Source organism: Cicer arietinum, chromosome 5, assembly GCF_000331145.2.
Source record: "Cicer arietinum cultivar CDC Frontier isolate Library 1 chromosome 5, Cicar.CDCFrontier_v2.0, whole genome shotgun sequence".
NCBI classification, from domain to species: Eukaryota; Viridiplantae; Streptophyta; class Magnoliopsida; order Fabales; family Fabaceae; genus Cicer; species Cicer arietinum.
In genome coordinates this window covers 69,980,206-70,006,837 of record NC_021164.2, presented here as the reverse complement: position 1 = coordinate 70,006,837, position 26,632 = coordinate 69,980,206, and the positions used below count along the sequence as shown (strand labels likewise).

General features: G+C 33.5%; 2 protein-coding genes and 1 pseudogene across 5 annotated transcripts; all 3 read left to right on the top strand.

The window, feature by feature from the left end:
- Positions 1-8,056, top strand: LOC101510820 (O-fucosyltransferase 38). The gene is made up of 11 exons (XM_012716536.3): positions 1-347; positions 679-778; positions 932-999; positions 1,516-1,604; positions 1,705-1,882; positions 2,745-2,873; positions 3,618-3,754; positions 3,876-4,089; positions 4,199-4,383; positions 7,050-7,145; positions 7,455-8,056. The coding sequence occupies exons 1-11, from the start codon at positions 117-119 to the stop codon at positions 7,591-7,593; spliced, it is 1,566 nt and encodes a 521-aa protein (XP_012571990.1). The 5' UTR covers positions 1-116; the 3' UTR covers positions 7,594-8,056.
- Positions 8,057-8,197: 141 nt separating this feature from the next.
- LOC101510490 (probable indole-3-pyruvate monooxygenase YUCCA10) lies at positions 8,198-11,267 on the top strand (annotated as a pseudogene).
- A 2,674-nt stretch (positions 11,268-13,941) lies between these two features.
- LOC101509527 (probable inactive ATP-dependent zinc metalloprotease FTSHI 4, chloroplastic) lies at positions 13,942-26,520 on the top strand. 4 transcript variants are annotated; one of them, XR_189927.4, is made up of 18 exons: positions 13,942-14,311; positions 14,430-14,685; positions 15,257-15,635; positions 16,793-17,051; positions 17,891-18,022; positions 19,413-19,487; positions 19,556-19,681; positions 22,782-22,891; positions 22,969-23,047; positions 23,139-23,276; positions 23,361-23,472; positions 23,982-24,145; positions 24,262-24,367; positions 24,563-24,639; positions 24,976-25,119; positions 25,206-25,373; positions 25,653-25,776; positions 26,288-26,520. XR_189927.4 is itself a non-coding variant. In XM_004502867.4 (17 exons), exons 1-16 carry the CDS (start codon positions 14,078-14,080, stop codon positions 25,347-25,349), a joined length of 2,535 nt encoding a protein of 844 aa, XP_004502924.1. In that variant the 5' UTR covers positions 13,942-14,077; the 3' UTR covers positions 25,350-25,373; positions 25,653-25,961. The 4 variants fall into 4 exon arrangements, 2 of the variants coding, with proteins under 2 accessions (XP_004502924.1, XP_004502923.1); XR_001144033.3 differs by having other exon boundaries at positions 25,497-25,776; XM_004502867.4 differs by lacking the exon at positions 26,288-26,520 and having other exon boundaries at positions 25,653-25,961.
- The last annotated feature ends 112 nt before the right edge of the window (positions 26,521-26,632 follow it).

Below are 26,632 nucleotides of genomic sequence, written 5' to 3'. Positions count from 1 at the left end.
AAAAATAGTTTGAGAAAAAAACAGTGCGACTGTGCGACGATACATACGAAATCCCAAATCAAAAAGAGTATGCGATTTTTTCATTAGACAATAATAACAGTGCGAGAGTTGGATTCATGCAAACACAGGTTTATCAGCATCGCAATGTGAAAAAGAAAGAAGCGATGCATAGATTAGTAGAGATGGCTAGATTTCATACCCGAAAACTATCTCTCAGTCTCATCACTTTCTACACCATTTTCATTTTTGCTTTCTCCATCTTCATTTTCTTGCTCTACGTAAGAACCTTCATCGCCGATGAAGATCAACCGCATCCGTTACTTTCTCATCAATCTCGATCTCTCCAGGTACCAACGCCGCTATTCATCCATTATTCTTCTCAACCAATTGAATCTAATTTTAGGGATCGATCCTTCGATTTGATCCGCTATACTGTTACATATTCAAATCTGATGCTGATTTTGTGTTTCTCATTTAAATTATCTTGAGTAATTTATGCGTACGGGTTAGAATTTTAGCAATTGCGGCATTTAACAGACAATTGAAAATGCATCATAGGTTAAAAATTTTATGCGAGTTTAGAGTTTTTTATTGTTCGCACTCTGCGAATTGAAGCTCCACTTTGCGTGTTTTTATCTTTCCTTTGTTCACTCTCAACAACCGGTGCATTTGCTACAGGTGCCGGATTCACCTAGGTACAAATACGACGAGCAACTTTGGGATTCTCCTCACAGCCGTGGCTTCCACCCTTGTGTCAAGCCAACTGCTAAATATAAAGGTTCATATGATACTTCTTGTCGAATTTTCTTATTTCACTTGCTTCTACTTTTGTGTTTCAGCCATTGATAAAGTCTATAATTGTTTGTATTTCAACCATAGCCAACAGCTAAATATAAAAGTCAATAATTTTACATTTTTTTTACTACATCAGGTGCCCAAGGATTTGAACGCTATCTGTCCGTTAGAAGTAACGGTGGGCTAAATCAAATGCGAACTGGTGTAAGTAGTTTCTCTCTTTTCGCAACGTCTTATTAGTTGTAACTCTTATGTAAAAGTTGAATTTACACTATTCAGTGTGTAATTGTATGTACAGTTATATATTCTCATTCAATTACAGTATTAAATTTTGGTATACAATAATACATATTGTAGAGTTACCGTATCAATTTTCAAATCTGAATAGGTCTTTTGGCATCAGTTTAGGAATTTAATATTCATTTTCTTGTCCTTTCCCCCCTTATTGTTTTCCTTCTGGCGGTTATGAACATGATAATAACTTTTCCCCATCAATGCAAAATTGCAGTAGTTCAATCACTGTAAGTGGTAAACCTTATACATTGTATATGCTGATATGCAGATTAAATTGTGTCTCATCACTTAGATTTTGGTTTTCATTGATGTCATCTTTTTTAGGGTTGGGTATGATGGCGATGTGTGAAGCCAACTTTTGTTCTACTTTTAAATTTTTATATTTTTCCCCCTTTGTACATTAGTAATCAGCCCTTTTTGCTATAGATAGCAGACATGGTGGCTGTGGCACATATAATGAATGCAACTTTAGTCATTCCTCAATTGGATAAACGTTCATTCTGGCAAGACTCAAGGTATATTCCTGGGTATACTCTATTTCAGCATCACTTGACTCTTTAGATGTGTATCTTATCCTTTTTCCAATGTTATCTTCTTTATTGGGCATGTGCACAGTGTATTTTCAGACATATTCGATGAGTTTCATTTCATTGAATCCCTGAAAGGAGATATCAGGATTGTTCAGGAACTTCCCAAGAACTTGGAAGCTGCCCCCCGGGCTAGAAAACACTTTACTTCCTGGTCTGGAGTTGGTTACTATGAAGAGATGGCAAGGTTATGGAAAGACTATCAGGTACTCAAGTTTTTCCTCTGATGATCAACTTTTGTTGGTTCTTATTTTATAGTTTATACAGAAGGCTTCATTGTAAAACTTGCTAATTAGTAAACATAGTTTTGCTTGTTTTATCTCAAATAAGTTCTCTGTGAAAATTAGTAATTCAATTTTCTTGTATCTGCTTCTGAATATTTCTATGTGTGAAAAGTAGCAGTATGACTGGACACCAGAGACACCTTTGTGCTCCAATCTACCCATTTCTTTAGCCAAAACAAAGGACCTAGAGAAAAGGAAATGGGAGACAGGCTGACAGGCAGCTCAATTTAAATATTTGTCACACGAGTTTGAATATGGGCATTGCAATTTTATTACAATAGTTCCTGTAGTTGGACCCTAGTTGAAATATTTTTACCCATCAAAGAAAATTAGTATATATATTGCAAAATTTAAGTCGGATAATATTGTGCTGCGTAATATATGGGGAGGCTTAATCATATTAGAAGGATATAGAATGCTCATCTTTTACAGTGTTTATGTTTTTATTGCCACAGTGGCAATAAGAGATGGATTATAGTTCTATTGTGTGTACTAATTACTGTTGTTCGTTTGTATTTAAGTTGCTTTGTTTTCTAATGCAATGCAATGTCAAAAATGTTTACAAAGATGTCCATTTTAGGTACTGACTACCGAGGACCACATTAGAATTTATGCTGACATTTGTTTACTGGATGCTTCTGGGCATCGACAAACTTAATATCCATTCTCAGTGAAGGGGATTTCTAAGTTATGTTCATGCCCAGCAAGTAATTCTCACACTTTGTCATTGTGCTCCATATATAGTAGTCTTAATATCTTGGGCATATAATATTTGATTTTCCAGGTGATACATGTTCCAAAATCAGATTCTCGACTTGCAAACAATGATCTTCCTCTAGACATCCAGAGATTGAGATGCCGCGCAATGTATCATGCACTACAATTTTCTCCTCCTATTGAAAATCTCGGAAAGGTTTGTCCCTCTTTGGGTGTAATTCCTAGGATCGAATATATGCCATAGAAATATTATTTGTGCATCATATTGGAATTTAGTAACTGATAAAATTATGGGATGGAGATTAAAGAGGAAATAACTGATTTAACTCATGTAATTTTTTCTTTATTAACTTAAAATACTAAAAAAATTGAACCATTTCAAATGAAGATATTTAGGGAGAATGAAAAAAGTAACATGAAGAGATTTAGAGAGAATGAAAAAAGTAACATGTAAAGATACATTTTGTGCCTAAATAATAACCAGAAAACCTTAAGAAAAAGGTTGTACCTTAAAAGAGAGAGAGAGAGAATAGGATTCAGACTACTGTTGCTATCATATTTCAAATGAAGTGTTTATGATTCTTGTGGGAAACAGTGGACAGATAGTAAAGTTTTGATTTAAGTGGATGCATGACCAATTAAATATCCATAGTTCAAGATCTTGTGGGGCTGCCATATTTTTATCTCATTTGTATAGCTTTAATTATTCAGTATAAGAAGTATTAGATGATAAATTTGAATTATTTAAATATTTTGAATGCTGAAAAGTCAAGTTCAACCCTTTCCATTTTAAGTCCAATATTTCTGCACATCATCATGCTAGAAAATGATGCTTGTGATCCCAGGATCACAATGTCCTTCACTTTTGTTGCATTTAAGATGTCTACATGGGGCTTCCTGGTAAATTAGGTTCTGAGCATACATGACGGTTAAAAAACAGAGGTTGGTGGATCGGCTGAGATCACGCGGGGGAAAGTATATTGCTCTCCATCTAAGATATGAGAAAGATATGTTGTCTTTTACTGGATGTGCATATGGTCTGACAGATGTGGAATCTGAAGAGCTGAGAATTTTAAGGTGAGATTAGTTATTATAAATAACATGTATGCTTAATTATTGTACCTTGTATTTGAAATATGTATGCTTAGTCATTCTACTGATTTTTTTTTTTAAGAAAAGTTTGTTTTAATTCTTCTAGGGAGACTACAAATTATTGGAAAGTAAAAAAAATAAACTCAACAGAACAGAGAATTGGAGGATTTTGTCCGCTGACTCCAAAGGAGGTTGGCATTTTTCTTCAAGCTCTTGGGTTTCCCCCATCAACACCAATATACATTGCTGCAGGGGAGATCTATGGTGGCAATACTCATCTGTCAGAGCTCTCCTCCCGCTTCCCTAATCTAATCTTTAAGGTATGCAAACTATTCTGTTGTCTTACTGTGTTATCAAATAGTTCCATAGCTCACAATCTTTGGATGGGGTGCAGTGTCGGCCTGATTAAGTGATTGATAAATGTTACAGGAATCCCTTGCAACTCCTGAAGAGCTGAAAGCTTTCACCAATCATGCATCTCAAAATGCTGCACTCGATTACATAATCTCTGTAGAGAGTGATGTATTTGTTCCATCGTATTCAGGAAATATGGCACGAGCTGTTGAGGGACACCGTAGGTTCTTAGGTCACCGCAAGACAATCAACCCAGACAGGTAGTGAATTCAAGAAAGTATAATTATAAAATTTTGTTGGGAATGTTGATACGTTTGAACTACCTCTAGAGATCTAGTCTTGTTTTTCTTTCTTTTCTTCTGATCCCGTACTTCCCAAAATGCAGTTACTTTTTTTTCCCTACTAATTTTCTATAATCAAGTCAATAATTGATCATCCAAAAAAGAAACTAACAAGAATGCCTGAGGATCTGATTCAACTTTTCTCAAGCTTTCATTGTCTACTTCAGTTATGATAAAAGTTGATAGGATCACCCATCTCGTCCCTTTCCAATCATGTCAGATTCCGCATAGTATCTGAATCCTTATTTGTTTTTGTTAGAATATTAGAAAATATTTTATAATATATATTATATTATATTAGAGTATTTTGAGTTATTCCCTAGGATCAATTTATAATAATAGAGATATCTTAGAATATCTCTCATTATTATTTTAATTTATTCCTGATTTAGGATTGAGTCTATCTTTCTCTATAAATAGAGATTTGTATTGAGTCTTTTGTAATGAAGTCAGCATTAAGCTATTATCAATAATATTCAAACCCTTATTATTTTCTCTCCTCCTTTTCTCTAAAATCCCACAACTTCAACATAGTATCTAGAGCCTATTTCGATTCTCCTTGAAGATCCCGCCTCTATTCCGTTGTCGAGTTCCCAACAGTTAGGGAATATAATCATTTTATAGTTTCTCTTCTCCAACATTTGGACGCGTTTCACTCATTTTCCCTTCAGTTCGCTACTGCCGCCGTTGCCACTATTTTTGGCGAATTTTCTTGCGAACAGCGTCGTCATCTCCAGATCAAGTCATGCCCAAAAGCGTGTCACCAAAAGTTGTCACATGCGCTTTCACGCAGATTAGTATTGAGTCTTTTGTAATGAAGTCAGCATTAAGCTATTATCAATAATATTCAAACCCTTATTATTTTCTCTCCTCCTTTTCTCTAAAATCCCACAACTTCAACATAGTATCTAGAGCCTATTTCGATTCTCCTTGAAGATCCCGCCTCTATTCCGTTGTCGAGTTCCCAACAGTTAGGGAATATAATCATTTTATAGTTTCTCTTCTCCAACATTTGGACGCGTTTCACTCATTTTCCCTTCAGTTCGCTACTGCCGCCGTTGCCACTATTTTTGGCGAATTTTCTTGCGAACAGCGTCGTCATCTCCAGATCAAGTCATGCCCAAAAGCGTGTCACCAAAAGTTGTCACATGCGCTTTCACGCGTTGCTAATCTTTCTTGCGAGTAGATCTCACGCGCCGCTGTCTCCACAGCGTATGACGACACATTTTGACCCCTTTCAGTTGCTGCTTGGTCGGCCAATCGCGCCTCAACCTCGAAGTTTCGAATCTGCCCTCGTATTCTAGTTTCGGGCTACGGTTACACCCACTTCCATTGTGTGCGGAATCTCCCAATCTACAATACCCAGATTTTTTTAGGTCAAAAGTTGCTCCACGCGCGTTCATGTGCCTCCAAGATCTGCCGTCTACTGTTGCTGCCTTTCATCTGTTGTCGCTGCTGGAAAAGTTTTCCAGCAAGTTTTCCGAAACAACCATTGTCTCTCCTGTTTTTGATGCATTTTCTCACTCCGCTGATTAATCATGGCTTCGTTTCATTAGAGTTGCGCTGCTTCTTCTTTGGTGTTTGTCATGCAATTTAGTTCTTACTAATAGATTATAATAGTGGCTTCTATTCCTACCGACGATCATTCTGGTCATGTCCCTTTTCCCACAGATGAATCATATTAGTGATGACTTCTTTTTCCATTGATGGTCATTCTGACAATATCTTTTATTTTCATGACTCACACTTTAGCATGACAATTTGTCCCAGATGCACTGGCTCCATCCTTATCCTAGATGTACTGGCCTTGGCTTTCTCTCCTTGAAGCACGCCTCTCCATTATTATTGGTTTGAAGCTTCTAAATGCAGTTTTTAGAAGAACGGACATTGCTTTGTTCAATTGTTTGCCATGAATTTCTCTTAGGTTGATGATCATATCGGCTATCTGGCTAGGCTATATTCATAGCAATTCTCTCCGACTTCACCTGCATCCCTGAGTTGCTTTTCCATCATTTTTATTATTTTGCAGAGCAAAACATAATTTTCTTGTAACAAGCTAAAACTTAGTAAGCTTTAGCTTGAGGGGGAGTTGAGTTATTCCCTAGGACCAATTTATAATCATAGAGATATCTTAGAATATCTCTCATTATTATTTTAATTTATTCCTGATTTAGGATTGAGTCTATCTTTCTCTATAAATAGATATTAGTATTGAGTCTTTTGTAATGCAGTCAGCATTAAGCTATTATCAATAATATTCAAACCCTTATTATTTTCTCTCCTCCTTTTCTCTAAAACCCCACAACTTCAACAGTTTTGTTCCACTGGTCTTATTCTTCCAGTTTCTTTGAATACATTATACATGTACATATGCATCTGGCTATTGCAGCATGCAGACAAGATGATATTATATATTGCGCGGAAGTGTAAATAACCTATCGTCTCTCATTCTGTATTTCACCTGCTTCTGTAGAGAAATGCTTGAGTTTTTTATAGTTCAGAAACCGGACAGCCTAGAGGAAATGCCTTTTTACACTTTTGATTCTTCAATTTATCTTTTGTTTTTTTGTTCCTTTTATATTCAGGAAAGGACTTATTGGAATCTTTGATAAGCTGGAAACTGGAGAGCTAGTAGAAGGAGCCGCACTGTCACATATTGTGCAGCGGATGCACAAGAACAGGTGAGTTTCTTGCATAATGTTAAATCATGTTCATAATTAATTGACCATAAAAATGAGCAGTTTTTTGGCTCAATTGATTCCCTCTCTTTTTAGTCCCTCATTTGTGACCTTACTATATAATGACCTAATGTATAGAAGTTAAAATCCGAGACAGATGCATTTTTCTTTAATATAGAAGTTTTTTTGCCTTTGAATCAGTAATTTTTTCTGATCTGTTTCATCTGTCATTTCCCTTTCACCTCTTCTTGACTTCAGTTTGCAAATTATTCAAGTCAAAATAACTGTTATTTTTCTTGATTATATGTTTAGGCAAGGAGCTCCAAGGAAAAGACAAGGTTCATTACCGGGAGTTAAAGGCCGAGCACGATTCAGGACTGAAGAGTCCTTTTATGAAAATCCATACCCCGAGTGCATATGTGGTTCAAGAAGCAAACTAGAAAGAACATGAAGAGAAACCAAACTGCAGTGCCAGTTCGATCTAAAACTTTTGGAGGATCTTGTTTATCTTTAAAGTCGTTTTAGATAAACTGTGTTAGCCATTTCTGACACACATGGTTCCTTGCCTGTGCCCTGCAGCTGTGCGGTCGCAGAGTTTTTGGAACCCCATAACAACAAACTCACAATGTTGACAAGTCTAACTCCTTAGTTGTATTCTAACAATTCTCTTCAAGTAGCATTGAGCCATTGACGTTATATATTTTAATTCACGGATACAATATTCTCCCCCTTCCTTGGGCTTACAAAATACAAAATGAACTCTAGTCTCCAGGTGAAACCATCGGGGAAGGCAATAATACATTGTAAAGTTTAACTTCCCGTCTCTGTTTATGTTTGACAAGCTAGTCTCGTCTGTCAAGTGTAGACTTATAGTTGATTTATTTATTTATGGTGAATGTGTGTTTTTTTTTTTTGTCAAGTTTTTATGACGAATTTCCTGCTTGGAAAATAATCTTATAGATTATAAACTATTTTAATCAACTTATAGCATTTTTTCAGATGTTACTTAAACTAGTATTTGATCTTATATGATCTTATCAATTTTTTATTTTAGAGGAGGCAAATTCAATTACAGTATTAAATGATGTAATTTTTTGAATGCAAAAAAGTTTGTGTTTTATTCATGCATTAAGATTCCATAAGTGATTATAAATTCTACTCCATTTTGTTGGCTTAAACATATTGCGAGGATATTGAAGAGACTTGCATACTATAGATTCTGAACTTAACAATAATATGGAGGAACCCACAATTGTAATTGTAGGTGGTGGTTTATCTGGCCTAGCCATTTCAGCTTGCTTAACACAAAATTCAATTTCTCATATCATACTTGAAAAAGAAGATTGTTGTGCTTCTCTTTGGAGAAAAAATGTTTATGATCGTTTAAACCTTCATTTAGCTAGTGAGTTTTGCTCTTTGTCCCTCATGCCACACCCCTCTTCAGACCCAACATACCTATCCAAAGACCAATTCCTTCAATACATAGATAACTATGTCCAACATTACAACATAAACCCTGGTTATTGTCGTGTAGTTAAGTCAGCTATGTATGATGAAGTTAGAAACAAATGGAGTGTTGAAGCAAATAACACCAAAGAAGGCACATTTGAAGTTTATGAGGTTAAATTTCTTGTGATTGCCACGACGAAAATAGTGAAGGGTTTATTCCTAATGTGCATGGACTAGACAAGTTTGAAGGAGAGATTGTACACTCCAAATACTACAAATTCGGTTCAAAATATGAATCAAAAGAAATTTTGATAGTTGGATGTGGTAACTCGGGTATGGAGATTGCTTTTGACATTCATAATTGAAATGTTAACCCTTCTATTCTCATTCGTAGCCCGGTCATAAATAATATTTTTTAATTCACTATCTTTATGAGAAATTTTTTCCATCTAAATCATACTAATGATTAATTTACAATTGTCTCCAATATAATTAGAATTCGATACCTTACGATTAAAAAAAACTACCATCAAGTATTCATGCAATGATGTCATTTAGAGTAAAAAAATTAAATGGGTATCTTATTTATAAGGGATGGATATATTGATTTTATACGTGATATATAGATATAGTGATCTTGTTGCTTTGGCAGTTGATTTATTGTTTAAACAAAATATGAATGACAAAGAACAATTTTGTCAATTTTTCATCACAAATGTGATTTTCTTTATTTAAAAAAATTGTTAGATTATGTATATGTTTAGACATCCATAACTTTGGACACCATGTTTTTTAATTTTTGGAGTGTGCATTATTATCTTTAACTTGTTTGAATATTTTTTTAAAGTTGTTTGAAAAGTGTGAGAATGTTCGTCTAGAAAAATCCTTGAAAATAGTCCTTACTCTTATTATGTGACCTCTTAAAGAGACATGGTAGAAAAGATACATGTGTGTTTTATCCTAAAAAATATTTATTTATCTAGGGCTTTTGTCCTCTTCCATCAGGATATATGTTTTTTAGTATATTTTTTTTTCTTTCCTTTTTATATATATATATATATATATATATATATATATATATATATATTAGTTTAATTGCCTACTAGTAGATTATTTTTAAAGGTCCTAAATATTAGATAAAACTATCAATAATTATAATTTGACATTTTTATTTATTAAATGCACTATAATGAAATGTTTATCTTTCAAAGAATAAATCAACACCATGTTGGTGTAAATGGAACGATTTTAAATTCAGAAAAAAATTTATGCTTAGTTTTAAGGAGAAAAAAATGTCACATTATTTTATTTTGCTTTTAAAATTTTGTAGGGAATTATTGAAAACAATTAAATATTTTCTTATGGAACTTTAAAAATGAATAAAAAAAGAAAATAAAATAAAAATCAAGTAAACCATAAATTTGTTTACTTACCTTTATTTTATCCGATTGACAATTTAACTTCTCGCTCATAAAATAGGAATTGAGTTAATTTTATAGTTCAACTCCACTCCGTCGATGCTATTAGTAAATATCAAACGAATATGTGTGTGTGGTAGATATTAATGAAAACAAAATAAAATAAAATGTTTTTGTTTTGCAGTTTCATGTGTTCAGAAAGGAATTGATTCGTCAAGGTATGCGTATGGTGATCTATCCAAGCATGGGATTTATCGTCCCAAAGTAGGTCCTTTACATCTCAAGAACATTACTGGAAAGTCCGCAGTTATTGATGTTGGAACCATTCGAAAGATTAAGGAGGGAGCTATTAAGGTACTTATTAATTAGATTACCAATATTATGTTTGTGTATAAGACGCATACTCTAATTACAACACTAGTATGTCTTGAACTAAAAAAATGTAAATAAAAAGTTGATGTATTTAGTTTTAATTTTTAATGAGATATGTTAATTTTTTAATTATTATTTTTGTTTACATTTTATTTTTAAAATAATATATATGGAATAACTTTAAATCCGGATGTAATAGGTTGTTCCTTCGGGTATAAAGAGAATTGAGAAGAAGAAAGTTGTGTTTGCAGACAACACGGAAAAAGAGTTTGATGCAATTGTTTTTGCTACTGGCTACAAAAGTGTGGCTAATGAATGGCTTAAGGTATAGTATACGCGATTCTATATTAATTGGGATTTATTTCTCATACTATATACTAATTTTAAATAAATTGATTATTATATTGACTTGATGGATGTATGTATTTTTGGAAGGATTACAAATATGCTCTTAATGAGAAAGGGATGCCGAAATTGGAAGGATTACAAATATGCTATTAACGAGAAAGGATTACAAAACCTCTTATTAATATTTTAGAAAGAAAAAAAAATTTATTCTCTATTGTATCTTTATTATTGATAGATAAGAATATTTCATTTATTGATTTTTTTTCTTATCTTAATCAACTACCATGAATATAGATGCCATATGGTGTTATGATGTTTAGATAAAATAGTGAATGAGTTGGACGGTAGGATCAATTATTATAAATAAATTAAGATAGTCGCTGATGCATTGTTACATAGAAAGGAAAGTTCTTAATATCGTTGGAGATAGATTATTAGAAACTCTATTATCTCATTATTATTGTAATAAGAGTCACACTAAGAATATATATTTTGTACGTCAATCTATAAAAATAAAACTAAAAAGTTCTGACAGTAAGTGAGAAGTAAATTAATTTGTGAAGGTGTAACGTATTTGGAGCAAAGATTGTTGAGTAAGAACCTGATAACGACATTCATAGCGAAAAGGGCATCACTTCATTCGTTTTCCTACTTTAATTATATGTGATATAAATGTATTGTGATGTTGTGTATTGGTTCTATTTGTTTGTCATCTTCAAAATGGATGTTATATGATACATTGTTATAATGGTTGTGCTTGACATGTTGTGGTTATTCAATGTGATTACTTTGTGTTTAAACTACGTTGATTTAGGACAAGGTTAAATGATTTTGGACGCTCTGGTTGAGTAGTCTATATTGTTACTAACAACAACATCTACATTCATGCATTCATAGTTGTGTGGTGCATCTATAATTGATTGGAGCTCATAGTTGTGTGGTGCGTCCATAATTGGTTGGAGCCCACATATCCTTGCGGGAATTTTGAGTTAGTGGTGTTGCTTGGAATGACCCACGAAGCCCTTGCAGGCGAGGTGATATTCCGGAATCATGCATTGACATATAATCTAACAAATATGATTTGTGCATTTTGGTTGATTTATATCTTTGACACGTTGTGATTTATAACTGTTAAATGAAGTATATGATTTATTTATAATTTTACTATAGCAACTATATATGCATGTTTATTTGCTCTGTGTTTGTTATTTAAAGATAACCCTTACATTTGACAGGACATCACATATTGTGTTACTTGAGCGAATAATGTCGTAGACCAGCCTAATAGGAGAAATGTGAGAAAATACAATAGCAAGCAGTTGGAGGCTCCGAGATACTTGTGAACTTGTGTTAGACTTGTTGGGTGAGTTTTCCACAAGTCCAAAGTTTATAACCAATTAGGATTTATTTTTTATTAGTAAAACGTCAAAAGTTTTTATTTTAGGAGTTTCTTTTGTTTAACGTATTAAATTTACTTTTAGTAATTGCGAATACTCTAACTCATTAGTTTTGAAAATACAATTGAAAAATATATTAATTGGTTTTAAAGTAAATGAGCATTTAAGATAATCTTATATATAAATAAAAAACAAATGTGTATCTTTATGTTAGAATTTCGTTAATTGATATCTCGAAAAAGCGGAATGTTACACTTGTTGTTGCCTCACAAAACAAATTAAATTTGCGTTTCTTTTTCTCTTCATATTTTCAAAAACTCAGTTTTTTTTATAAGTTCATTCCTTTCGAATTCACCAATTCAGACAAGATTTATCAGGTAATATGTCGCCAAAACCTACGCTTCAATTATCATGTCCACCTACAAATAGTGCACGATTTGGTAATAAGTTACTTAATTTAATTCTGCACAACATAACTTATATTGACGAGATGCACTTTTTATGTGTGTATAATTAAGGATGGTAAGAGTGTTGAAAGTTAGTCTACCATTTGTCTTGATGTGATAAAATAATTAACAACTCGCCACAATAAATATGTTGAAGTATTTGGGACGAAAAAACAATTTAATGATATCATGAAAGCTCTTTATCCTGCATAAAGGAAAAAAAAAAAACATATCAAGAAAGGTGAATGGTAATTCCTTAATGAGATTTCTTGTTGCATAACACTATAATAGAGTTTTGGTTATTAGATAATTTTTTTATAAATACATTAGAACGATTATATAAGTTTTATTTAATAATGATTCACATCTATAATAATAAAAAAAATAAAAATTATAAGTCATAATAAATATCAAAATATAATAAAACATAATATTAAATATAAAAAATACAAATAAAGTCATACATAAATATTGTAAACATCTTATGTCTATTGTGTTTGTCATTCTTGTTGAGTATTTCTTATCCGATTCATGAATGTAAGACGAGTCTCACTTAAGATGGCATGCTATGAGTCCCAAGTCGGAGTTCTTTGTTGCATCTTCTATCTGGTAATCGTAACATGTGCAACGTCTACAATTGTAGCACATCTAGATCTATGGTCATAACACCGTCCTCCTTAGATTGTGACTCTAGTAACGCGTCTACATAAATTAGCCTCAAAGGCTCGCCCTTAGTTGTAAGTATCAATACAAGGTGTGATCCCCTAAAATATACATATAAATAACATTAATCTTAATATTGAAAAAATATATATACTATTTACAATGACTATCAAATTTGATTATTTCACATGCTAAAAAAATGATAAATGAAAATATATAAATGAAAGAAAAAGAATAATGATTTTATTTCACCACTCATATTAATTATTAATTATTGGTGTATTTTTATAATCATAAATACAACTGAATAATAATTTAAAAATAATGAATATTATATTTATTAGAGGATACTATTGAAAAAACAATAAACTTAGAAATTATAAGTGACAACAAGAACAATTTTTTATGCAAACACGAGAGTTATTTTGAGAATGAGAGTGTATATAAATCATATTTATACTTTTTTCTTTTTGACAAGCATATTTATACTTATTATGAAAATTGAAAATAGTTTATTTAAAAACTGCAACAGGTTCAAAATATGAAGAAAAAAATAGTATAGAAAATAATATACAATAAAAAAGGGCATTGAAATTCAAATACATATGTATATCAATATTAAACTTTAGTGTAATTGATTCGAGAAATTAATAAATTATTTTACCAAAAATAAAATAAAATAGCAGAAGATAAAAACGATATTCCCATAAACCCCAAGAAGAACCCCAGGATGCAGAAAGCAGATAATCTAAGTAAAAAAGAGTGGGATTTGGATATGATGGCAATAATGACAAGTTGAAACTCTTCCCTCGTATAGCTATTGCATTTGCTGCTAAACAAGCATGATGAATCCTCAAATTGCAACTACCATCGATTTGCTTCAACTCCCACAACCCTTTTTCTCTCGCAAAACCTTCTTCACCCATTCTTCTCTTTCTCAACGTCTTCTTACAACTAAATTTCCACACAACAACCCTCGCAACTGCAAATTTAGAATCACTGCTTCCAATTCTCTTTCAGTTTCAAATACATCATCCTCCAGCAAAGAACAAGCCGAATCTCCTCAGCTATTCGAGGTTCTCTTTCCGTTATTATCAAATTATTATTATTATTTTACTTTTAATGAGAATTTTTTATTTGAAATTCTAGAATCTGAAACTCATGTGAAATTCACGAGATAAATTGTGTGTGCAGAAACTGAAGGAGGCCGAAAGGAAACGGGTAAATGAGTTGGAAGAAGTTGAGAGGAAAGCTAATTTGCAGTTAGATAGGCAACTTGTGTTGGCTTCCTCATGGAACAGAGCTTTGTTGACTTTTCGTGGAAAATTGAAAGGAACTGAATGGGATCCTGAAAACTCTCACAGGATAGACTTCAGTGATTTTCTGAAACTGCTTGATTCCAATAATGTTCAGTTTATAGAGTACTCTGATTATGGACAAGCCATATCAGGTGGATGATTTTTCTTCTCTAGGATTATATATATCATATTGTTGTTGTTTGAAAGTTAAATAAGATTTCATAATGAACAATTTAGGTCCTGTTTGGATAAATTACTTAACTAAACATATATAATAATATAACTATTTATCATATAAGTGCTTATGTATAAACTATTTTGATAAGAAAAGATTAAAGTCAAAATTATTTTCATATAAGTTGTTTTCATAAGTTATCCTGGAGAGTTTATAGAAATAAGCAGAAAACAGTTTATGGACATGTCATAAGTTGTTTCTATAAACTCTTCCAAATAGTACCACAAGTTCTTATGTCAATAGATAAGCTCAAATAAGTCAATCTAAACAAGCCCTTAAAGGTTTGAAAGATATGCTATTGGGCTTTTTAGTTATTTCACTTTTATGTTATCATGCTTAGAAATACTTGTAATGAACAATGCATGTATTGCTGTATCGCACTGTGGTAGTGCTTTTGTTAATTTTATCTCAGATACATAAAGTGGTCGCCTGGTTCGATTGGAATGTGAATTGCTGAATGTTGTTGTATTTTTTTTTTTATCGTGCAGTTATTTTACCACATTACAAGGACGGGAAAATATCAAGCACTGAAGGGAATCCTAAGGATATTGTTTTTCGGCGTCATGCGGTTGATCAAATGCCAATTGATTGTTGGAATGATGTTTGGGGAAAGCTGCATCAACAAATTGTAAATGTTGATGTCATTAATGTAAACGCTGTACCCGCTGAAGTGTACTCTACAGTTGCAACTGCAGTCGTATGGTCTATGCGTCTTGCCCTGGCTTTTGGATTTTATGTGTGGATTGATAATTTGATGAGACCAGTATATGCAAAGTTGATACCTTGTGATTTGGGAGCTCCTCCTACCCCACCAACCAAGCTTCCAGTCTTAAGAAGACACGCACTTGGTTCTCTAGGCAAGAGTCGGTTAGTGGATTTTTTTTCTATATTTCCTAACCCAGTTCCCCTTGGTTAACTGAAATTTCATTTTTGTGCAATGTTAGTTTTAGTTAGATGTATATACGTCATTCTGCATGTAATTAAGATTTACTAGAAAATCTATGTCCTTCTTTGGCCTTAATTGCTAATGCATAAGTGGTTCTTTGTTAGAAATTTAGATCCAATTTGTGGGGAAGGAAAATATGAAGTTCCAACATTTTACTTTCTTCCCCTTACCTGATCAATAGGCTGTTAGGGCTTTTGCCCAAGAACCCGATGCTCATTCAATAGAAGAAGCTGTTCAACCTTTGGAACCTGGTTGAGATTTGTTCGACATTCGATCTTGAAGCAAGCATATCTGATCTCATGCATTTAAGAATGATATAATAAATACGTACACATTCTTTGCAGAAAAGGAATCCCATAGAACTTTGGGATTGAAATAGATTACAGTTGTTTATCTACTATAACAATGGAACCTATATCATATCATGAAAGGAAATGATAAAGGAAAATTTAGAAAGAATAAAATACAATCAATACTTTTATAGAATTTGAAGTTTAGTAGAACCTGTCATCAATCTCCTTACCATTATGGGTAGCTAAAGAGGTGAAACATACAATTCAATTGCTGTTTAGAAAGTTGTCTCAAACTTTCAGTTTGTTTCGTAAATCATATTTGAATTCAGATTAGTCTGCACAATGTAAGTACTTACTGTTTAAATCCTAAATCCCTAATAACTTAGCAAGTGCGTCCACTGTAAATGTGTCGGCTGCATTGGCTCTACTGTATTTCATAAATCATTTGTAGAAAAATATTTATTTCATTTAGAGGATTCAATTTGTCCTGCACAAATTTATTTTAGGTATCTGGATGGGTAAATTAAAGGAAGATGAGCAATACACTACGCCTTCCAAACTAGGACTTTCCATTTTAGTTTATTACTATTTGTTTTACAATAGTTAATGTATAGAACTCTATCCTGATTTTGGCTTGTCTTGGGTTTTTACCTTACTTTACCCTTTCTGGTCATATGTTGAAAATAGTTGGAAAAATTTAATTGCAATTTCTCTAAATGAGAAGAAAAATATTTTAACAACCAATCTCTTTACACTGGAATCTAATTATAATGATTTCCCCTCAGGGCTAAATTTATATCCGCAGAAGAAAGAACTGGTGTTACATTTGATGATTTTGCTGGTCAGGAATATATAAAGAGGGAACTACAAGAGATTGTTCGAATTTTAAAGAATGATGAGGAGTTTCAAGACAAAGGAATTTATTGTCCAAAAGGTGTACTACTTCATGGGCCTCCTGGAACTGGTAAAACTTTACTGGCTAAAGCCATCGCAGGTGAAGCAGGGTTGCCTTTTTTTGCAGCTAGTGGCACGGAGTTTGTAGAGGTGCTGCCTCTTTTTCAAAGACATTCATATGCATTGAATGGAAGTTAGCAAGAAGTAGAACTTTGAAACAAAGTATTTGTTCTATATCTAAATCTAAAATCATTAAATTTGTTGAAAAATGGGACCGCAGATAAAATATAGAGCAAAAACCCGTTTCTTTATGCAAGTGACGTCACTTTGGTTCTTTAGTAATGAATCAATCAAAATTGGTCCTTCATAATAGACTATTTTGACGGCTGATATTGACATGAAGGCACCATTCTGATGTCCTTATTATTATTGAATCAAATTGATGACATTTGTACCTTTGAAGAACAAAATGTATGTTTAGCCTAAAATTTAACTGGAGACTTCAGAATATATATTTTTTTAGGCTTAGGCATGTAGATCATTACCAAATGATACAATATCTAATAGCTAATCCTTCTTGCAGTCCGTATACAATTATACACAAATGAATACTTACATGGCATTAATTGCAATGTGCTATTTAACTATATCAAGATCACGTGCTTCACAATGGTATTTTGTCTAAATGAATGAAATGTATGATATACCTGTGAAACGTGAAATATTGCATGCATGGGTGTCTTCAATTTGTTTTTTTTTTTTGACGAAATTCAATTTGTGTTTGATACATGGCATTAATTGCAATGTGCTATTTTACCTATATTAAGATCACGAGCTTCACAATGTTATTGGTCTAAATGAATGATAACATATACCTGTGAAACGTGAAATATTGCATGCATAGGTGTCTTCAATTTGTATTTTATACTCGATTAATTTGGAAATTTAATTTGAATAAGATTGGCTCATTCAATCTTCCTTTCCCCCAGATGTTTGTAGGGGTTGCTGCGTCCCGTGTTAAAGACCTTTTTGCTAGTGCAAGATCATTTGCTCCTTCTATAATCTTTATTGATGAGATTGATGCTATTGGTAGCAAGCGTGGAGGACCTGATATTGGTGGAGTAAGATGCACACAACTTTTACCTTGTTTTTGAACTCTAACGACTGTGTAAAATTTATAGAAAAAAAATAAGTTAACTACTTTGCACTAATACATTAATGTAGCTTGTAATTGTTGAAGTTTCATTTAAAATATTTTCAATTTTCCAAACCATTTGTTTTAATTTGGAATGGAAGAAAAAATTTATTAAGGCATAGTAGTACATCAATGTAATATATTAGATATTATAACATAAAATGAGAATGGCGCTGCCCCAAAAACCTAGGTAGTTAATTCCAGCATTTTCCGGCAAGATCTCATTGTCTCGGTGCGGTGCAGTGCCCGACCGCGACAGCGTGGTTCGCTACAGCGTGAAACAAAATCCCGACGAAATATCACTATCTCGGCGTAGTTAATCCCAGAGAGATCCTGCTATGATTTATTTCTTCTCTGTTTTGTTGTTTCTACTTTCATCTAAGAAGAAGTGGAAGAAGAATATGCTAATGAAGATGATACTTATCTTTGATTCCTATGTAGAACATGCATTTGATTTTAATATTTAGTTATTTTATTACTTGTGTTAAAGACTTCAATATGCTTCATCTTTATTTCCTTGACTTTTGTTGGTATTTCAATGTAATATATTAGATATTATAAAACAAAATGAGAACCGTGCTGCACCAAAAACGTAGTAGTACATTAATGCAAATGAGCAAGAGATGAGCTATTTCAACTGGATCGATTTTTTCTTTTGGTTATGCCACAGGGCATGAACTCATGATGGTTGGCGTAAAATATCCCTTGGAATAGAAACCAAAACGACTGTCGAAGCACAGTGGTATGAAGGATTGTTAAACCACTTGTTGAATCAGTACCTATCATTAAATAGTTATACTTCGTGCAGTATTAATTACAAGAACAACAATATCCTGAATTAGTGCAAATAACTTATAATTACCTGTGTCAGTAATAGCTAAAACTACTCATCATATACGTGCTTAAATCTAACATTTGATTTTTACAAAACCCACAACTTTTGGAATCATTCATGTGATAAGGAAAAAAGAAACTAAAATTATATTTTCACGTGTTCAAATTAACAGTATTCTGTTAGAATGCAATGAATTATTAATTTGTTATGTTTTAGAAAGAACCAAAACCTCGTGATTAGTTTGCAACTTTGAGGTACAGTAACTTTGGAATTTCATCAGAATGTAATATAAAGACTTGCTCCATTGGGGCTATCTTGGTGAATTATGTCATGTCTGATTTTCGGTGAGCATATAATTACATTTCCTGCAGAATCTGTACTTGATTTGGCCTGCGCTAAGATGCCGCTTTTTATTTTTCTTGGTTATTGGTGGTCACTTGTTCCATCCAATTAAACCTCTCTTTGTATGTACATTATGTAGGGAGGTGCTGAAAGGGAGCAGGGATTGCTTCAGATACTGACTGAGATGGACGGATTCAAAGTTTCCACAGCAGAGGTAAGCTTTATTAATTGGATGCCAAGATCATAAAGTTGTTATGTTAATATAATGAATTTGAATTTCAGGTGCTTGTGATAGGTGCTACGAATAGATTGGATATTATTGATCCTGCTCTATTGAGGAAGGGTCGTTTCGACAAGATTATTAGAGTTGGTTTACCTTTAAAAGATGGAAGACTTGCCATTTTGAAGGTATTTTACCTCCCTAAACCTTGATTTACAGGGATCAGTCTTTCTCAAGAATTAGGGTAAAAATATATTTTATTGAATTGAAATATGTTGACAATACATCAAATATATATAGACTAGATTACTATATAATCAAATTCCTATTAGTACTCATATGTAATTAAATCCTACTAGTACTCCTATACAATCGAATCCCTATCCGTGGAGAAAGACATTCCAACTGTATTAGCTGCTAGAGATAATATCACCTTGACTTGACAATATTCATTTTTGCAACCGGAGCAAATGTTTCCAAGTAATCCACTCTATATGTTTGAGTTAATCCTTTAGCTTCCAAGTCCATGGCTTGTTTCCATTTCCTGTCAGACAATGCTTCAGATAGAGAAGTAGGTATAATAATAGTGTTCAGGCTTGTGAAAAAAACATAGATAGTTGGATAAAGGGTAAAGTGTTTCATTGGTACATGTCCTAGTATTCTTCCTAAGGGCAATATGAATATGAAGGTCATCATAAGTTGGTGGTGTGTTGGATTCTAATTCCAGTGCATAGGAAGATTTATAGATTGGATCACTAGAGTTTGAAGCGTCAAGGGAAGTTACCTCATGTAAGGTTGAATTGGAGTCATGGATGTGAATAGATTCAGGAATGACCTTTGTTCTTCTTGTATATATTAGATTCTTCTCATATCTTACATTAGTGTCATCATTTTCATCTTCCTCAAAATCAATTTCAATCTCAACATTGTCATTTCCTTCATTTCCATCTTTTTCAAAATCAATTTCAGTCTCAATTTATGGTTCAAGAATCAACTCAAGAAGTAGAAGAGACTCATCTTCCTTACTTGTATTCTCCCCTGAAGATGAATTTGACCAAAGAAACTTTCTTGTTCATGGAAGGTGACATCTCGGGAGACATAATTTTTGGGATGGTAGATGATAATATTTGTAGCCTTTTGGGTAGAAGAGTACCCAATAAAGACATGTTTTAAGACTATAGAATCAAGTTTCCCTCTACTATCACTATGAATATGGACATACGACGCACACCCAAATATTTTGGGAGTAAGATTACTACAGGAGGACATATTAGGGTAGAACGAGGATAGGGCCTCCATGGGAGTTTTGAAGGCAAGGACACTAGAAGGTAATCGGTTTATGAGATACAATGCAGTTAAAACTGTTTTTCCCCAAAATTTCTTGGGAACTTTATTTTGAAATAACATCACTCGAGTTTAATCTAACAAGTGTCCATTTGTTCTCTCAACAATCCCATTTTGTTGGAATGTTTTAACACATAAGGACTCGTGAATAATGCCCTCCTTTTGACAGAAAGAATTAAGTCCGTGATTAAAGTAATTTTTGTCGTTATCAGACCTAATCTTTTTAATACTCACTCCAAATTGGTTTTTTATAATGGAGAAGAATTGTACAAACACATAACTTACTTCAGATTTTTGTTTTAGTAAGTAAATTCGAGTACAATCATCAATAAAGGTTACAAACCAATGGATTCCTGATATATTTGCAACATTAGAGGGACCCCAAACATTAGTATGAACTAAACGGAATAGAGAAGTATTCATTTGGTTACTAACTGGAAAAGTTACCCGTTTGTGTTTAGCAAGCTCAAAAACCTTGCAGTGAAGACTTTCTACCTCTAATTTTTTGAAGAGGGAAGGAAACAAGTGTTTTATAACTCTAAATGAAGGATGATCCAGGCGGTAGTAGTACAAAATTACCTTGTCTCTGGTGGTCTTTAATGATTTAGAAAAAAAGAGTTGGTATTGCTGAGTAGATTTTGAGGAAGATTTTGATTATTCAAGTAATAAAGACCATTCCATTCTCTAGCATTACCAATTGTCCTCCTTGAATTCTTGTCCTGAAGGACACAAGATTTGTTATAAAAAATATTACATGATAGGTCTTGTGTTAGCTTTTTTATGGAAATTAAGCTAGTGGACAAGTTAGAAATATGAATGACATTTCTTAGAGTTATGGATGAGTTTATTTGGACATCTCTTTGACCTGCTGCAAATATAAGGGTACCATCTGTTATGGATATTTTCTTGTTGTTAGGGCAAGGTGAATAAGTGGAGAAGTGCGTAGGTAAGAGTGTCATGTGGTCAGTGGCTCCAGAATCCAGTATCCAATATTGGTTATAAGTTGTATCTGAAGCATTAAGTCCAAAAGAAAATTGAAACTTACCAAGAGGAAGTGTACTTGTATATACTAGAGAACTAGTACATGTTGGTTTCTCCAACTTACTAAGAAGTGATCTAATCTTCTCTACTTCACCTTCATTGAGTTGGGTCAATCCACGTTTGCTTTCTTTAACAGTCATATTCGTAAAATCAGCAGACAAACGATATTAGAGACGAAAGTTTATCTATCAAACATAACAAACTTCAAATGTCGCAACAAAATAGTCTGAGCAAAAACCGTGTAAGCTTCAAATGACCCACAAACAAAAGTGCTCCGATTAGAAAGTGAACTCTCAAAACGAAATGAGAAACGGCCGGTCTACAATCTGGTTTCAACGGCGGTGAATGGAGATCTAGAAGGCGGCGCGTGGGCACCACGCGCTGAAGATGACCTCGCAAGTGGGCGTCACGTGCCGAACTGGAAAGCGCACGTAAATAGACATTTGACAGCGGTGCTTTGGGTTTTGGCCGATCTAACGGAGACAAGTCTTGTGGTGTGGGCGGTGGCGTGAAGTAGGCGGTCAGACAGAAGTGAACAGTAACAATGTGAAGGTAGCAAAAAGGGCCACAATGAAGGTGGCTAAAGTTTCAGGAAATAATAAACCGCAATAAAGGCGGCAAGTTTATGCGGAAGCAAAACTCCCAAAGACCGAGATCTCTGATATACCATCTCAAGAATTAGGGTAAAAATATATTTTATTGAATTGAAATATGTTGACAATACACTGATATATATAGACTAGATTACTATACAACCAAATCCCTATTAGTACTCATATATAACTAAATCCCTACTAGTATCCTATACAACCGAATTCCTATTCTTGACAGATTTTGACAGTCTTCCGTCAGTATTTCATTAAATTAAATTTATTTTTCCTATTCTTTTTTGGTGCAAACTAGGTGCATGCTATGAATAAGCCTTTTCGCTCAGAGGAGGAAAAGGATACTCTACTTAAGGAAATTGCAGAGCTAACAGAAGATTTTACTGGGGCAGAGCTACAAAATATACTGTAAATAATAGTTGATTGAAATTGATGCATGAATCTGTCATCAGAATATAGACTGATACATCCCAAATAAATGACAGAAACGAAGCTGGAATTTTAACAGCCAGGAAGGATCTGGATTACATTGGGCGTGATGAGCTGCTTGAAGCATTAAAAAGGGTTGGTGTTTCAGCTTCTTTCTGACTGGGTAATTTCTTACGTTGTGCTCAATGCATCTTCACACCATCTAATGAATCTAATGGATCTGCAGCAAAAAGGAACATTTGAAACAGGGCAAGAGGATATTACAGAAATTCCTGAAGAACTGAGACTGAGATTAGCATATAGAGAAGCAGCTGTTGCTATTCTTGCATGTTATTTTCCTGAACCACACCGGCCTTTTGTTGAGGTAACTTTTTTTTTGTTGAGAAGCTTCATTGTGTGTGGAAATGTGATTATTTGATCTCTGTCACTGTGTGTTTATTGTTTGCAGACTGATATAAGTTCTGTTCGCAGCCAGCCAAATTTGCAATATCATGAAACTTTTGGAAAGGTTTTTGCTAGGAAATCAGATTACATAAACTCTGTAGTGCGTTCTTGTGCTCGTAAGTTGTTTTCTTTTCAGGTCATTTTGGTAATTCTTTTCTGCATTGTGTTTTTTATTATGATTTTTTCATCTTTTATATATTGTATTTTTGAAAGCATCACATGTTTTGTTTATTGTAGAATAAATGACAAACCAAATAATATAAGGATTACATAGAGATAAATTTTTTGGCACGTCCCTTTGCCTTTTGTTCTGTGAACCTTTGAAGTTATCGAATAGCACCCTATTTATATCTTCTTAAATTTGAACCCCCTACTTCATTATTGTTTTGATCACTCTTGTTTATGAATTAGGAGGATACTAGCAATAATAGTGTTCAATACGTGAACTTCCAATCTTAGATGAATTATTTTTATGAAAACCAGCAAAGAAAGGTTCTTTAATGTAAACTCAAAAGAATATTTATATACCCTTAAACAGAAGAAGACAGCTTTCTGTAGCTAGGCCAAAAGATGATTAACTGGGATTGGAACTTTGGTTATTAAGCTTATTTAAATTTGTTTGTAGCAAGAGTAATCGAGGAGTTGATGTTTGGGAACGACAACTTGTGTTGGATGTCTGCAAATGCAACGTTCGAAGCTTCAAGGCTTGCAGAATTTTTGATTCTGCAGACTGGAATGACTGCATTTGGGAAAGCATATTACAGAAGCCAAAGTGATCTTGTGCCTAATGTATGTCTGTAGAATCTAAGTCTAACAGCTTGTGTTTCAATACACACTGTTTGCCTTGATAGAAGTATTTTATGAGTACAAAGAAGTCACAACTCATGTTTAAGTGTTTTGTACAGCTTGCAGTGAAGCTTGAAGCACTCCGAGATGAGTATATGCGTTATGGTACAGAGAAGTGTTCATCTGTGCTAAGAGAATACCACTCAGCTGTTGAGACAATCACAGGTCTGGTTCTAGAGTGATTTACATGTTAGCAAATGAACAATTTCTTCTGGAAGTTTAGATTATTTCATTATAGTGAAGACCTGATTTTAGGAATTAAGTTTTGCAGTAGAATGCTAGAGTCGTTAACTATTATAAATACCTTTTCATTAAGAGGTGCATCATGCATGGCAACATTTCTACATGCTTGTTATGCAGATATTTTGCTTGAAAAGGGGAAAATCACAGCTGAGGAGATTTGGGACATTTATAAGAGTGCTCCTCGTGTAGCTCAGGTAGATCTCAAATTAAAGGGATGTTATCCTGTAACCTGTTTTGTCAGTGCGCCTTTGACATTGTTATACATGTTATTTTGACATTTTTTAAAGATATGTTTAATATAGTATTTCATACATGATTTGAAAGTATTCAAGCATTTAAAGATAGTTACTTGGGAGATGTTTATTACTTGAAAAAAATTTATTGGATTCTTTAAGGGTTACAAACTCAGAATTTTAGTATGGCAGGCTCTACATACTGTAGTTTAATAAATAAAAAATATTGATCATCACCCTTGGCTGAATAAATGGTAATTTGTTCACGATTATTTTTACTTTTTGGGCCTTCTCTAGCCTTCTGTGAGTCCACTTGATGAATATGGAGCGCTGATTTATGCTGGACGATGGGGCATCCATGGGATCAGTCTTCCTGGAAGGGTTACATTTGCACCGGGCAATGTTGGGTTTTCGACCTTTGGTGCACCACGCCCTACAGAGGTTCTTTTTTGTCAAAACCTTGTTTATTAAATGTTGCAATTGATCTGTATTCCTCCTTTTTTTTTCTAAACTTCTTTTCCCTGCAGCTGCAAATCATTAATGATGAAACATGGAAACTAGTAGATGATATCTGGGATAAAAAGGTTCAAGACATTAGAGATGAAGCTTCAAGGGAGATTGAAGAAGAGAAAGAAAAGCCACAACTTTTGATGGCAAGTCATTTCCTCTGAGGGGAACTTTTACCTGAGCTGCAGGTTTGTGGGCATTTTATTGTATTCCAACTTACTGGTTATGGACTTATGGCTGTGCTTGTAGTTAGTAATGAAATGAGGTGATAACCGGAACATGCTTTATTTAACTTTGATTACCATGGACAGGAGCTATCTACTGAGGAAAATAATATAAAGCGTCTGTCAATTGCATAACATAAATAGCAACAATGTCTCCTTTATGCGGAATTCATGGATCAAACTAGTTACTCTTGTTTTTCCTCCTCTGATCTAATATTGTAAATTTTTATCCTGCTCTTTTAGTTGGTGAGATGCTCTATCAGGATATTTTCCTTCCCTTACCCAGTTCTTCATCAGCTGGAATCTCAACTTGGAGTGCATATCATCAAAATGAAGTTTGATTTTCTCTCGAACAATCTAGCTGAAGGTGAAATGCATTACTTACTTGCTACTACCCACATTGTGTAATTCATTATGGGGATACGTTGTTAAGGCAGTTGTAAATTTATCAATTGACTTCACTTGTCTCTATGTTGTTGTTACTTTGCGATAGTATTCTTTAATGATAAATTAGAAGGTAAAGAACAAATATCGTTGCACTGCTTTTCTTTACATGCTTTCTCATCACCAGGCTCCTCATGGCGAGTAACCTACTATTGAACTTCACATATGATGATTTAAAAGTGCGTGTTGTATGTCAAAAGTTACTTTTTAATGACAAATATTAGTTATTTTTTTATCAAGGGAGTTGAACTCACAATTTTGTCACTCCATTGTTTTGATCACTTCCCAAAACCACCTTATTACTCCATATACGTACAAAGTGAGTACTTTAAATATAATTTATTCATTAGATGTCATATATATAATAATATTGATATTTGAGTTGAGAATTTTTAATATTATTTTGTGTATCTTTTTTATTCTTGTACATGCAGTGTAGTTGTGTCATCGTCATCAAGTGTCATTTCCTCTGCAGCCAAGCGCCAAACTGAAGGTTGTTTTCATGGGTTTAGATTCCCTACAGTAGCTACAATGAACAACAGTTGTTGAGACTCTTAGATCTAGATAGAGGAGTTTTATCTTTTTAGATCGAATAGTCTTTAGAGCTGCTGTAGTTTGCACTGTGTAGCTGTTGTAGAGGATTCAATTCCATTTTTACTTGGTGCTTCTTTTTTGCATTGGATTTCACTCCGTAAGTGCAAAAGAGTGTCTTACATTTCTAAACCCCAAGCGCATAACTGTTTTTAGGTTAGGTATTATGATGGGTGTTAGAACAGCAT

Excerpts from the sequence above, each read along its gene's own strand:
- LOC101510820 (XM_012716536.3), top strand. The coding sequence starts at position 117 with ATGCAAACACAGGTTTATCAGCATCGCAATGTGAAAAAGAAAGAAGCG. Across the intron at positions 1,883-2,744 it reads GGTTATGGAAAGACTATCAG|GTGATACATGTTCCAAAATC; the intron begins GTACTCAAGTTT and ends TTGATTTTCCAG. Across the intron at positions 2,874-3,617 it reads CTATTGAAAATCTCGGAAAG|AGGTTGGTGGATCGGCTGAG; the intron begins GTTTGTCCCTCT and ends GTTAAAAAACAG.
- LOC101509527 (XM_004502867.4), top strand. The coding sequence starts at position 14,078 with ATGATGAATCCTCAAATTGCAACTACCATCGATTTGCTTCAACTCCCA. Across the intron at positions 18,023-19,412 it reads GAGGACCTGATATTGGTGGA|GGAGGTGCTGAAAGGGAGCA; the intron begins GTAAGATGCACA and ends TACATTATGTAG. Across the intron at positions 23,277-23,360 it reads CACACCGGCCTTTTGTTGAG|ACTGATATAAGTTCTGTTCG; the intron begins GTAACTTTTTTT and ends TATTGTTTGCAG.